The sequence below is a fragment of the Myotis myotis genome, unplaced genomic scaffold, assembly GCF_014108235.1.
Source record: "Myotis myotis isolate mMyoMyo1 unplaced genomic scaffold, mMyoMyo1.p scaffold_m19_p_1, whole genome shotgun sequence".
NCBI lineage: Eukaryota > Metazoa > Chordata > Mammalia > Chiroptera > Vespertilionidae > Myotis > Myotis myotis.
In genome coordinates this window covers 177,607,504-177,622,748 of record NW_023416313.1, presented here as the reverse complement: position 1 = coordinate 177,622,748, position 15,245 = coordinate 177,607,504, and the positions used below count along the sequence as shown (strand labels likewise).

The following is a 15,245-nucleotide window of genomic DNA, read 5'->3' as shown; positions in this document are numbered from 1 at the left end:
GTATAAAGCATAATGTAAATAGTCCCTTCTAAAAGTAATATAATATGGAAAAGATCTTTGTAAACTTTAATGTTGAAATTTTTTCATTTTTTTTTTCTGAATGATATACTTACTATATGCATGAATGGTCTTGTTATACTTTTTCCTCTTAATGGAAAGTGAGAAATGTTTATCTTTTTGAGCAGCCAAATAAGAATTTAAATTTGAAATTATGTTTCTTCAGATAAATTAACTTTGAAGATTCCTTGGAAGAATCTTTATGGAGAAGCAGTTGTTGCAACTCTGGAAGGATTATACCTGCTTGTTGTTCCTGGAGCAAGTATGCTATTTTAGTCTGTAATCATTCAGTAATATCACAGTGAAATGGAATGTGACCTGGGTTAACTATTTTATATGTTTAGTAAAATAGAAGATAATTTAAATAAACTAATCATATACATACATATGCACATAACTACATACATTTTACATATACACCCACATATATATATTACCACATTTGTATCCTATATAGTAAAAGCCTAGCAACCAAACTGGGACGACCAGAATGACTGGTTGACTAGTTGCTATGACATGCACTGACCACCAGGGGGCAGATGCTCAACACAGGAGCTGCCCCCTGGTGGTCAGTGCATGCCGCTTGGCTGACCAGGATGAGCGGTGCTCCCACAGCAGGAGCAGCCGCTCAGAGGGCGGGTCCACAGCTGCTCTGCTGACCGGGATGAGCGGCAGTCCCACAGTGGGCCAATCCTGCAAGCCACGCCCGCCACCAGTGCATGAATCCTGTGCGCCGGGCCTCTAGTTGTTGGAAAGAATAATTTAAATCATTTGTTAGATTGATTCTATTCTATATGAATAATTATTTTGCAGCTAAGGCTTTCTATTAAGTTAAGATGGATTAGGCAGATTTATGCTGGGGGAATGAAATGAAGTGAGATTTTAAAAATGCACTGATGTGTTAATCTATAGCAGTGATGGCGAACCTTTTGAGCTCGGCGTGTCAGCATTTTGAAAAACCCTAACTTAACTCTGTTGCCGTGTCACATATAGAAATTTTTTGATATTTGCAACCATAGTAAAACAAAGACTTATATTTTTGATATTTATTTTATATATTTAAATGCCATTTAACAAAGAAAAATCGACCAAAAAAATGAGTTCGCGTGTCACCTCTGACACGCGTGCCATAGGTTTGCCATCACTGATCTATAGATTTCAATATTGGAAAAAATTTTCCCCCATTTTGTTGCTTCTGATTTTGAATGAATATTCTCTCAAAAATGTATGTAAAACAACTGTATGTAATTCTTAAATTATAAATTATAGTATTTTAATATTTTAATGAATGTTATAAAGCAGTGGTGTTTATTTAAGTAATACCTTTCATTACTAATGTTTTTTTAGTTATAAGAACAATATAATGTTAAGGACAGTCTGGATATTTTAGGGAAAAATTGTTATATTTTCTCAACCATAAAACAAACGAATTTTTTTTTCTTTTTTGCTTTCCAGTCTTTACCACATACATACTTCATTTGATATAGCATTTATCACATTATATACAACATGGATCTGGCTTTTTTACTTTATATACTTTGATATGTTTAAGTTTTCATGATGATGGTGACAGTTTTGAAAGGCTGTATGATATTTCATTGTGGGCTGCCTGCTGTTTTTGCTATTACAGTGCCTTTTTTAATTCTTTTGTTAGGATACATGATCAGAAATGAGATTACTAGATAAAAAGGATATATATACTCATGATTGTTGATATTGATTCATATTTTTACTTTCTGTAAGTCTTCTTATCAATTTGTACTAATACCAGCTGATATTAGATATTGCATGTTTTTTGTAGTTAAAATTTTACCACTCAGATATAATAACTGGACATTTTCTGATGTATTTTCTGCCCTCCCCCTGCTTCTCTCTTTTACTTTTCTATTCACCTTTTCCGCACTTATCATTTTTCATATCTTTTTTCCTCCCTTTTAATTTCATTCTTCCCTCCTTTCCTTTTTGATATAAGTTTGTAAATAAATAGAAATCACTTATCGTTAAACTTTTTGTAAAACTAATCTAAAGTCTATAACTGTTCTTTTACTTAAAAAAAATGACACATCACACACACACACTCATGAGACTGAACTTTTCCTATTTATTAATTGGATTTCTTTATTTGTGAATTAACTATTTTTAGGTATTAAATATGATGCTGAAAAAGAAGAAAAGTCTTTGCAAGATATTAAACAGAAAGAGCTATCCCGAATTGAAGAAGCCCTTCAAAAGGCAGCAGAGAAAGGTACTATAAGTTTAAGATAAACTTAGATATACCTATATCTTAGATATATTCAGTGCACTGTAAATAGGAAGCTTTCATAAACCTTCATAAATTGTAGTGTCAAAGAAAGAATCTTCTTTTAAAATCATCTCAAAATATTGATTATAAATATTTTATGACTCACATTTTTCTGTGATTGTTTTATCTCACTGCTAAGACATTTCTCTTTGGTTTCTCTTAAAAGGTATGACAACTGTTGAGTTAGAAATAACAGAAATATTTGGATATAATAAGATTTCTTTTCTTAGCTTAAGCTGCTGACATCTAACTGAATCCATAAGAAATCTATCTTTAAAATAGCTTGCTCATTAAAATTTGTTTTTTTATGCCCAACTGGTGTGGATCAGTGGTTGAGCATTGACCTGTGAATCAGGAGGTCATGGTTTGATTACCAGTAAGGGCATATGCCCGGGTTGAGGGCTCGATCCCTAGTGTGGGGCATGCAGGAGGCAGCCGATCAATGATTCTCTCATCATTGATGTTTCCCTCCCCCTCCCCCTCTCCCTCTCCCCCCCCCTCCCCCTCCCCCTCCCCCCCCCCCTCCCCCTCCCCCTCCCCCTCCCCCTCCCCCTCCCCCTCCCCCTCCCCCTCCCCTCCCCCTCTCCCTCTCCCTTCCGCTCTGAAATCAATAAAAAATAAAAATAAATTTAAAAAATTTTTTAATCAGTGATTCTAATTCTTTTTGCCTTAAGGGTTTTCTTTTATACAGAATTATTGATTCTTTTACACAAAATTACTAAAATACTTAAAATATAGAGGCAATCTTAATGGAAGAAATAAAAAAGCCTAAAAATGTTTTCCCTTTCTTTTTTATACGTAAGCATATTTTGTATTTCTGCTAAGCTTAAGAATCTGTATTTTAATGACAGTTTTCTGTACTTCTATTACATTTATGTGCCATATAAAGCAAGGTGGGAATGGTTTTGTATTATGACGATTCAGTGTGATTATTCTTTTTTTTTTTTTTTTAAATATATTTCTTTATTGATTTCAGAGAGGAAGAGAGAAGGAGAGAGGGATAGAAACATCAATGATAAGAGAGAATCATTGATTGGCTGCCTCCTCACACCCACTACTGGGGAACGAACCCGCAACCCAGGCATGTGCCCTTGGCCAGAATCGAACCTGGGACCCTTAAGTCGGCAGGCCAATGCTCTATCCACTAAGCCAAGCTGGCTAGGGCAGTGTGATTATTTTTTACTCAGTTTTAGTTAATTAGTATATGTGGAAATAGTGTTATAAAAAATGAGGAGAAAGACTTGAATAGCATTAGAATTTAATTTTTTTTTGATACAGTTCAGATTAAATATATTTTCTGGGTACATATGTACATTGACATATACGTAAATATATTGATATAACATAATTTATAATATCTACACTAATAAAAGAAAGATGCAAATTTACCATCACTCCACTACACCCACAAGCCATGCCACCAGCCAATCAGGAGGCAGTATGCAAATTAACACAACTAAGATGGCCGTGGCCACGGAGCTGGAGTGAGCAGGAGGCTTGGGTTGCCCTCGGCGATGGAGGAAGCCAAGCTTCCCGCCTGCCCTGGCCGGTCCTGGGCTCTGCTCAAGGCTACAAAGTTTCAATTATAGAAGATAGATAAATCCCAGATACCTGCTTCCAGGCCGCCCTGGGAAAAAAAAAGAATAAAAGGAGAGGCTGGGAGCTTGGGTCGCCAGGGGGCGTGGCCACCCTGAAAACAGCCCTCAGCCCCTCACCCAGGCTGGCCAGGCACCCCAGTGGGACCCCCACCCTGATCCGGGACACCCTTCAGGGCAAACCAGCTAGCCTCCATCTGTGCACCAGGCCTCTATCCTCCTCCTACATAATAAAAGGGTAATATGCAAATTGACCCTAATAGCAGAACGACTGGGAATGACCGGTCCCTATGACACACACTGACTACCAGGGGGCTGACACTCAATGCAGGAGCTGCCCCCTGGTGGTCAGTGCACTCCCACAGGGGAGCTCTGCTCAGCCACAAGCCAGGCTGACGGCTGCCAGCACAGTGGTGGTGGCAGGAGCCTCTCCCACCTCCTCAGCAGCGCTAAGGATGTCTGACTGCAGCTTAGGTCTGCTCCCTGCTGACAAGTGGACATCCCCCAAGGGCTCCCGGGCTTCCAGAGGGATGTCTGACTGCCAGCTTAGGCCCGGTCCCCCAGGGAGCAGGCCTATGCCAGCAGGTGGACATCCCCCAAGGGGTCCCAGACTGCGAGAGGGCACAGGCTGGGCTGAGGGACCCCCTGAGTGCACAAATTTTTGTGCACTGGGCCTCTATTATAATTATATTTTCTCCTTTGAGAAAGAAACCATAGTCTTCTTTTTTTTATGGAAATGAGAGATTGCTTAAAAAGTATTTGTGTTTCCAGAGACCTGTAAGAAAAATATGGTATAGTCTTTCTTATTTTAGCAGTTGACAGCTTAATTGACAAAATGATACCTGCTAAATATTTTGTATTGAGTGTCTATGAGATTTTTACTCCTGGGTCTTTAGTGCTTAGGAAACACATATTTGGGTCTGGCAGAGAGGCTATTAAGGATGATTTGGTATGACTATATAGGGGATAAATATCTTTAGTATTAAGCTTGTATAAACAGAACTATGAGGCTTATATAATATATAATTATTACATTATAGCTTCTTGGATGATAAAACTTAGGTTTTGTTGGGATAGAACTGAAATTCAGAAAGTGAAACTCAGTTTTATCATTATTATATTAGATTTGTCAGAAAAATGTTCTGAGTAGATAAAAGAGATGAGTTTAGAATTGGGGAAATACATTGCTAGAGATTATTTTTCCTTCAGTGTTAAGAAATATATTTAATTATCTTGATTGCATGTATATATTTTTTTCTAGTATGTATATGAATATGGGTCACATCTTTATATATTATTATTCATGTGATGATAAAAGACAACCTTGGCCCTTCAGATGCTTTGCATTTCACCATTATTAATTAATAGTTATTACTTAAATACTATAGTTTATTTTTCAGACTTATTATTTCCCAATTACCTTTAGATTTTAAAAGCACAAAAGCACCATTACACATCTATAGAGACTCAGATAATAAGAGAAAATGAGTCAGTTCTAAGCAGCAGTTGATAAAAATGAAAACAAAGTGCTCGTGCTAATCTGCTCTAAAAAAGTGTTTTTACTTAATTGTTTTATTTGGTAAAATAGAACGTAGTCCACTATCATGTGGGGAAAAAGGACATTGAAATATAACTATGAGTTTATTTCTAGAGAATTTGTGTAATTGTAAAAATAAACTCCTTGATATTTTTCTTCTTTTTACTTCATTGGAGAGAGTTTATTTTCTCTGAAGGGCTATTATAAAGTAAAAGAAAAGATTAAATTTCTAGCGAGGTCAAAGAATTCTCAAATGCTGTGGATTCTATATTTAAAATGTTAAGTTTATCAAAGTAATATAAAACACACTTTATAATCAGATAGTTTTGCCAAAAAGACTTCTGATGAAAAATCTTAGTCCCCAGTTTCACCCTTCTCTATCCTTTAGACTCACTCTTTAGAGGGAACCATCATTTTAGGAATGTTAACCTTCTGCCACTATCTATGTTTTTAATGTAAGGCAGTACCTAGGATTTCCTATTATGGTAGTCAAGGAGCTTACCATCTCCTTTTACCCTAAATTCCCCTCCATTTTTTTCAAAATATGGTTATTTCACAATTTTTGGCCAATTACTAGTAAAAATTTACATTACTATGACAGTATTGTCACTGCATAGGTCAAATGATATACTCTGATTATATTTTCTTTCTTATGCAACTGGTTTTCCCCTTGAATTTGTAATTTTTTTATTTGCTTATTGGGCTTTTATGTAAACTTGTGTTTGATTTTTTTCACAGGGTATTTGAAATCTGTTCTATGACTGTCATTATTTCCACTTGTCCATACCCATCTATTGGTTCCCTCCTCTCCTCCCCTCTTTCTCATGGAGATCTTCAGTTGAACTGGGAGTTTTTTTAGTCCTGCTACACAGTTGTCATCTGGGGACTGGTCTTCATCCCTCATCTGTATTTAATTAATATTTCCTGGGTCTCTTGCTTTTTGGGCTTCTGTTACTTTGTTCATTGTTGAATCATATCTAATAACTTTTAAGAAAGGATGCACTGGATTTAGTTTTTAAAATTCTTTCAAGCCTGAGAGTCTTTGTATTTTACTTTCACATTTGTTTGATTTGGCAGGAGATAGAATCCTAGGTTTAAAATTAGAATTTAGAAAGCAATACCTTTTAGCTTACAGGTACTTTTGAGAAGTCTGATGCTAGTCTGCTCGACACATTGTTGGAAAATCCCTGGATCCTACTGTCCACAACCTTACACTATAGCTGGGAAAATAAGACATGCATAATAATCAATATGAGAAAGTGTTAGGTCCCATCAAAGAAATACAGATAGAGTGTTAAGGGAGTTCAGAATGGACATATACTTAGTCAAAGAGATCAGACCAGTGGTTCTCAACCTTCTGGCCCTTTAAATACAGTTCCTCATGTTGTGACCCAACCATAAAATTATTTTCGTTGCTACTTCATAACTGTAATGTTGCTACTGTTATGAATCGTAATGTAAATATCTGATATGCAGGATGGTCTTAGGGGACCCCTGTGAAAGGGTCGTTTGACTGCCAAAGAGGTCGCGACCCACAGGTTGAGAACCACTGGATCAGACAGACATTGAAGGTACATTTTTCAGCTGGGTCTAAAGGATGAGAAAGGAGAGAGGGCATTCTAGGTAGAGGGGACAGTGATGGTGGAAAAGTATAGAGCATGTATGTGAACAGCTAAGAATTTGAGAGTTTGATAGAGTGTAGTTATTGGTAAGTTAGAAAGCTATGGTTAGGTAAATTTTAAGATATTTGACTGCTATGATAATGATAATGACTATGATAACAGCTAACATTTATTGAGCATTTGCTGTTTGTCAGTCACTCTTCAAAACACTTTACAGGAATTGACTCATTTAACAGTCATAACTCTATGATTTAAAAGCTGTTATTATTCCCATTTAGTATTTGAAAAAGCTGAAAGTTAAATAACTTGTTCCATGTCACACAGCTAGAAAATGATAGAGCTAGAATTTGAATCCAGTCTGGCTCTAGCTCCTATAAGTTTAACTGTGAGTGTGGATATTCATCTAGCCAGTGGGAGAGTCAGTAACTTGCCCATTTTTCTTTCTTTAAAAATTCAGGGAGTGACTTGACTGATCAGAGCTATTTTAGGAGGGTTAAACTTGCTGTGTCTAGGCTGGATTGGGGGTGGAAAATGGGGGATGGTACATTCTAGTTATATTCATAGGAAGGATCCAGACAGTAAAGTGAGTTAATTTCAGCTGACTAAACTTGTATAAATATGAAACTATTTTATTCTGAAAATAGCCAAAGTGGTAGTCAAAAGGGAACCAAAATAACAGACTTGCTCTGTTTGAAAATTTGTCAAGTAATTTAATGAGACATTAGCCATAATTCATATTTGTCTACCTTGCTTAATTTGAAATCATTGTTATAATTTTAATTATTAAGAATTTTTGTTTTAATATTATGAAAATAGTTTGTATGTTCAAAGAATTAAAATGGTGTCATTGAATGTTACCTTAGAAATACCAGTTTTTATAAAAAAGTATAGTTTTACTGAATTTTACTTGTTCTGTTACATGATTTCTAATTCTTTGAATTAAGTTTAGATGTTTTACATGTGAAATTAAAGGTGTCTTTAAATGCTTTGCATTTTGGTTATTGCTGCCATGCGGATGCAGGCGCACATTCAGGGGAGTTCATATATGGCTTGGAAAACTTTGTTTACAAGGACATCAAGCCTGGTGGGTATGCATGGTTAATTATATTCAGCTACATAAAAATTATATTTTTATCCATGCATGTGCTTTTAATGGAGCCCATTTAATGACGTGCCATCTTTTAGAAAATATGGAAATGTAATTCATGTTTTTCCGTTTTACCATCATTTCTTTTCCCCTACCTTCCACAGTCATGCTGAATGTTCATGGGGTAAAACAAACACAGTCCACTGCTCTGTGAAGCTTGAAATTTGATCTATAGATAACATTTAAAATTTTTTCCAAAGTTTTAAAAAATTAAAGTATAATTGAAACACAGCATTCTATTAGTTTCAGGTGTACAACATAATGATTCAACATTTATATCCACTGCATAGTTATCGCTGCAGTAAGTCCAGTCACCATCCATTACCATATGAAGTTACAAAAATTTTATTTTTCTTCTGAAGAGAACTATTAATATTTACTTTCTTAGCAACTTTAAAATTTGCTATAGTCACCATGCTGTGCATTACATCCTCTTGACTTATTTATTTCATGCCTGGAAGTTTATACCTCTTGACCCCCTTCACCCATTTCATCCCAACTCCCCTTCCATATGGCAACCATCAATATGTTCTCTGTATCTATGAGTTTTTTGTTCTTTTATTATTATTTTTTTATAAGAGTCTACATATAAGAGAAATATTGTACAGTGGAACCTTGTTTCTTGAACTTAATTCATCTGGAAGGCTGTTTGAGAAGCTATTTGTTCAAAAACTGAATCTTTTTTTCCCATTAGAAATAATGTAAATTGAGTCTGGCTGGTTCTGGCTCAGTGGTTGAGCATCAACCTACGAACCAGGAGGTTACGGTTCGATTCCTGGTCAGGGCACATACCGGGGTTGTGGTCTTGATCCCCAGTTGGGGGCATGTAGGGGGCAACCAAGTGATCAATGATTCTCTCTCTTCATTGATGTTTTTCTCTCTCTCTTCCTTTCCCTTCCTCTCTGAAATCAATAAAAATATATTTTTAAAAAGAAATAATGTAAATTGAATTCATTCCAGACCCCCAAATGATTCCCTGTTTTAACCTTTCTTATATACAGTACATGTCTAATGTACTGTTTAATTTATAAATAAACACTTCTTTTCTTAAATTTAACAAACCACCCTCTACTAGCTTTAAAGGAATTTTTTATATGTCACTGCCTCAGAAATGCTATCATTTGCTAACTTCTTTTCATTTATCCAATCAACAACAGTTTTTCTACCTATTCAGTTGCCTGTGATTGTAGGTTTGTGAGCACTTTAATACCCTTAGCAACATTAGCACCTTGATGGTCTCTTTATGCCTTAAGCCAGTGGTTTTCAACCTTCTGGCCCTTTAAATACAGTTCCTCATGTTGTGACCCAACCATAAAATTATTTTCGTTGCTATTTCATAACTGTAATGTTGCTACTGTTATGAATTGTAATGTAAATATCTGATATACAGGATGGTCTTAGGCAACCCCTGTGAAAGGGTCTTGTTCCACCGCCAAAGGGGTCGCGACCCACAGGTTGAGAACTGCTGCTTTAAGCAGTTAGCTGTCATGTGTCCAAAATGGTATGAAATTGGAATTTCTTCCATATGCACTGGAATATTTACGAATTTAAGTTACCATAATTTTCTTTACAAACCCAGAGATGTCACTAACAAGTTTGATTTTAAAATTGGGTGACCATGCCATAACCGGTTTGGCTCAGTGGATAGAGCGTCGGCCTGCGGACTGAAGGGTCCCAGGTTCGATTCCGGTTAGGGGCATGTACCTTGGTTGCGGGCACATCCCCAGTGGGGGGTGTGCAGGAGGCAGCTGATCGATGTTTCGCTCTTATCGATGTTTCTAACTTTATATCTCTCTTCCTTCCTCTCTGTAAAAAAATCAATAAAATATATTTTTAAAATTGGGTGACCAGAGTTGATATGCGAGGTTTGCGGCTTTAGACATGCATGGCGTGTGGGGAAGGTCCACCCCTAGCGTCTATAGCCGCTTATGGCATATAAAGGGTTAAAATTCTGCTAATCGATGATTTCCCAGCAGCAAAAGCATTCTCTCCTTTGTTGCCTGAGAGGTGCTTTTTGTCATGCTGAGGTATAAGCATGAAAGGGTCTTCAGGTCGAAAACAAAAGTTTTGGTCAACAACCAAGACATTTTTTCTGTGAGCAACTTGGTGGAGAACTGAATTGTCCGAGATGGGAAACGTTGGAGAACCGAGGTTTGATTGTATTTGTCTTCCTCTGTCTGAATTTTTTCACTTAGCAAAATACCCTCAAGATCCATTCATGTTGCAAATGGCAAGATTTCATTCTTTTTCTTGGCTGGTTAGTATCCCATTGTGTATATATACCACATCTTTTCCATTCACTCATCCAGTACATCCAGGACATTTTCTATCTATTCATCCAGTACATCCAGGACATTTTCTATCCATTCATCGTGGACAGTTAGGTTCTTCCCATATCTTGGCTACAATGCTACAATGAACATAGGGGTGCACATATCGCTCAAATTAGTGTTGTTGATTTTTTTCAGAAAAATATCCAGAAGAGGAATTGCTGGGTCTTATGGTAGTTCTGTTTTTACTTTTTCAAGGAACCTTAATACTGTTTTCAACAGTGGCTGCACCAATTTACATGCCCACCAGCTGTACAGGAGGGTTTCTTTTTACTATACCTTTACTAACACTGGTTATTTCTTATCCTTTTGATAATAGCCATTCTGACAGGTGTGAGATGATACCTCATTGTGGATTTATTTCACATTTTCCTGTTGATGAATGATTTGAACATTTTTGCATATGTTGGCTCTCTGTGCCTTCTTTGGGAAAATGCCTATTTAGATTTGCTACCCATTTTTAATTGGATTGTTTGTTTGTTTTTCTGTTATTGAGCTGTATGAGTTTTTTAATATATTTTGGGTATTAACCCCTTACCAGATTATAATTTGCAAATACCTTCTCCCATTTAGTGGGTGCCTTCTTATTTCATTGATGGTTTCCTTTGCTCTGTAGAAGTTTTTAAATTTGATGTTCCATTTGTTTATTTTTGCTTTTATTGCCATTATCTTTGGAATCAGATAAAAAAATATTTTTCTTTTATGAATTTTATGGTTTCTGTCTTACATTTCAGTCATTAATCCATTTTGAGATAATTTTTGCATATGGTTTAAGATAGGGGTCTAGTTTCCTTTTTTTTGCATGTGGCTGTTCAGTTTTCTCAGCAAAATTTATTGAAGAGACTGTTTTCCTCCCATTGTATATTATTGCCTTTGTTGTCATAAATTAATTGACTGTATACTTGTGGGTTTACTTCTGGGCTCTCTATTCTGTTTCATTGATCTATGTGTCTGTTTTTATGCTAATACCATATTTTTAAAAATTATTATAGCTTTGTAATACAGCTTAAAATCAGGGTGTACGATGCCTCCAGCTTTGTTTTTCTTTCTCTTTTTTGTTTTCATAAAAATTTTAGTATTTGTTCTATTTTTGTGAAAAATGCTTTTGGAATTTTGATGGGGATTGCATGAAATCTGTAGCTTGCTTTGGGTAATATGAACAATTTTATAATATTAAGTTTTCCAATTCCATATCTTTTCATTATTTGTATCTTATTCATTTTCTTTCACCAGTGTCTTATATTTTTTAGTGCACAGGTCTTTCACCTCCTTGGTTAAATTTATTCCTAGGTATTATATTATTTTTGATGCAATTATAAATGAGATTGTTTTCTTCATTTACCTTTTTAATAATTCATTGTTATTGTGTACAAACACAACATATTTTAACATACTGATTTTGTATCCTGCAGCTTTACTGAATTTGTTTGTTAGTTTTAACAGTTCTTTTGGTGGAGTCTTTAAGTGTTTTCTATATTATGAAAGCATGTCATCGGCCATTAATGAGTTTTTCTTTTTTTAAAAAAATTATTTTATGTTATTTTATTTTATTGGGGTGACATTGGTTAATAAAATTATATACGTTTTAGAAGTACAGTTCTATAATACATCAACTGTATATAGTATTGTATGTTCACTACCCCAAGTCAAGTCTCCTTCCATCAAAATTTATCCCTGCTGTGCCCTCTCCCATCTCCCCCCATTCACCTTCCCCTCTGCTAATCACCATGCTGTTGTCTGTGTCAGTGAGTTTTGTTTTATTTTTGCTTAGTCCCTTCACCTTTTTCATCCAGCCCTGCAACCTCCCTCCCCTCTGACAGCTGTTAGTCTGTTCTCTATGAGTCTGTTTATATTTTGTTAGTTTATTTTGTTCTATAGATTCTTTCTTTTTAATATGGATGCCTTTTACTTCTTTGTCATGCCTAATTGCTCTGGCTAGGACTTCCAATAAATACTATGTTGAGTAAGAGTGCTGAAAGTGGGCATCTTTGTAATGTCCCTGGTCTTAAGGGGAAAGCTTTTAGCTTTTCACCAACGAGTATGATGTTAGCTGTCAGCTTGTTATTTATGGCCATTATTATGTTGAGGTATGTTCTGTCTATACCCAGTTTAGTGATTTTTGATACTAAATAATGAAATGACTCATCATTTGGAAGATTTGCGTAGTTCAATGAAGTAATATTTCCATATTACCAGTGCATGATAAAAATCAGACGTGTAAAAATCCATTAAAATTGAGAATTAGACCAATTGATTTTAATTTGGGTGAAAAATTTATTGATAGAGTTTCAGATTTTAAGATGAAACTAATCTTTAAGTAACTACCACTTGTTGAGTTTGGGTGCAGTATTTATAATTTCATGAAAAGGCCATGAAAAGATGTTTATTCCTTTTACTATTACATATCTGTAGTTCAGATTTCCTTCATGTAATTCAATCTAACCAAGATATTTCACCAGATCTAAGGCAGAAACATATATGCAAATCAAGCTGTCTTCTAAGCCAGACATTAAAGAGATTTGTAAGAATGTAAAATCATGTCATTTGCCTCACTACAACTTTTCGTTTGGCAAATATAGTTAGTTCTCATAAATATATGTTAACCATGTTATCAGATAATGGTTTTTAAAAATGAATTAATAAATATTTAAAAAAATTCTCAGTTTTGATTTCCAGTATGGAAATATCAATTGTTGTAATCCACACCAATAAAAAGATCTTTAAGGTTCTCAAATTTTATGTGAGATTAAAATATTTGAGACCTGCTTTAAAGAGTGATTGAAAATCATAAATTTATTATTCATCAGATTAAAATAGAAACTTTTTCTAAAGAACTGTGTAGCACTCAGATTCTGAAATTATTTGGAGAGGTTTAAACATGGTGCTTTTAACACTGAGATCAGCGGTACAACATGATGCTAGAACAAATGTGAAATCAGGAATAAAACAGGGAGCTCAGGTGAGAAGAACAGATTATGGGAGAGTCTGAACCCAGTCAGCTGACCTTCTCTCTCTCTGAGAGCTCTTCTGGCCATTTTCAAGCATACTCTGGCTTTCCTTTTTGTTTCTTTTCAAATGATATTTTGTGAAGAACTCAGTCTTTCTCTAAATATTTTATTTATGAATGAAAAATATTTAGGGACCATCACTATGACAAGCAATACTGGTAATAGCGAAGTCCACATTCTGTTATGTATTTGTTAAGTCTTTTCTTCTTGAAAGTCAGGGTTTTATTCTTGTAATACAGGGTTTGGTTCTTAGTTTTTGTAATGGAAGCACAGTTTGCTTTAAAATATCGAGGAAGAACAAATTTAAAATTACATGTATATTTTTTCAAATATATATGACATTAAGGGGGCTTATATATTATGTTCAGATGTATATTTTTTATTCTTTTGAACAGTTATATGCTCTGTGCCCAGATATAAGGGTAATTCCTGTCATAATGAAGCCTGAAGGCAAGACAGTTGTGCAAACACTTCAAGTACAATGTAATCACTACTTTGGAAGTCTGGTGCTGGGGTAGATGGCCTGGAGCTGCTTGGAAAAGCTACAGGAGGCTTCAGATAGGCAGCAGTGCTGGACCTGAGATTTGGAAGCCGCCTGGAGTTTTCCTCGTGAAGAAGTTCAGGAAGGGCATGGGAATGACACATGTAGATGCATTAGGCATTAGAAAGTTTTTCTTGGAAAGTATAAATAATATTTCTGAAGTACCAGTGCAAGGAGGAGTGGTAGGAGATAGAACAGGACAGGGAGTTAGTGTCAGGTCATGACGGGACCTTTGTGTCATGCAAACACTTTTTATTTTATTAGTAAGGCTGCAGAGAGCCTTTAAAAAAAGTTGAGCAGGGGATTAGCAAGCTGTGAATAGTGTTTTAGAAGTAACAGTCGGGTAGTAGTATAGAAGGATGTTTACTAGGAGTGAAGTGGGAACTAGAGGCAGGGGAGACTGTATATAGAGACTGCCTTAAGAGTACAGACTAGAGTTGATGTCTAGTTGAATGTGAAGGTTTGTAATTTGGATAAGATAGGTGTTGGGTAATGAAATAAAGTGAGGCAGTGCCAAATAAAAGAGGGTTAGGTTTTAAAGAAATTATTAACCCAATTTCAGTGTACAGTTCAATGTACATTTTATGTCTTTTTTGTATTTATATCCTTAAGTCATTAAAGCATTTTTCAGTGAGGTATATCATCCAGAGGAAGTCATTGTCGGTAACCTACCCATTCATTACATTTGTGTTCCTTTGTCCCTACCACGTGTTTACAAAAACGTTATCTGTCATTATTACATTTCCAATATTTTAGTAACATTAAATTTAAACTTTGTGTTGTGAAAAGTTATATTATAAAGGGCATTGTGTATGGGTATTTTACTTAATTTTTGAATAATTGTACCTGTCAAGTTATTTCTAGATTAAAGAAGGTTATTCCTGGACTAAGGAAGGTTTGTGAGTTTCTGTTTATACTGTGATAACAGGACAGCTTAGAATCAAATAAGGTGAATTGTACCAAAATTTGATGTCAGGAAGAATGCTCTTGTTTTCTCTTCTGTCCTCTTGTCTGCTAACTTGAATTTTATCCTTTTCTCACTAAAATGCTTCCACTGAGAAGGACGTAAGCGTAAAAAGCACAAAAAACATTTTAAGAAACCTTTT

The 15,245-nt window shown here is 35.4% G+C and overlaps 1 protein-coding gene across 5 annotated transcripts in view; it reads left to right on the top strand.

Annotated features, from left to right (window-relative positions):
- Positions 1-15,245, top strand: part of VPS13C (vacuolar protein sorting 13 homolog C) — a 194,943-nt gene that overhangs the window by 25,003 nt on the left and 154,695 nt on the right. For all 5 annotated transcript variants that reach the window (XM_036303625.1, XM_036303615.1, XM_036303605.1 and 2 more), the window contains exons 4-5: positions 224-319; positions 2,201-2,302. In XM_036303625.1, the coding sequence (XP_036159518.1) occupies positions 224-319; positions 2,201-2,302 (198 nt within the window). The remainder of the gene's footprint in view (positions 1-223; positions 320-2,200; positions 2,303-15,245) is intronic.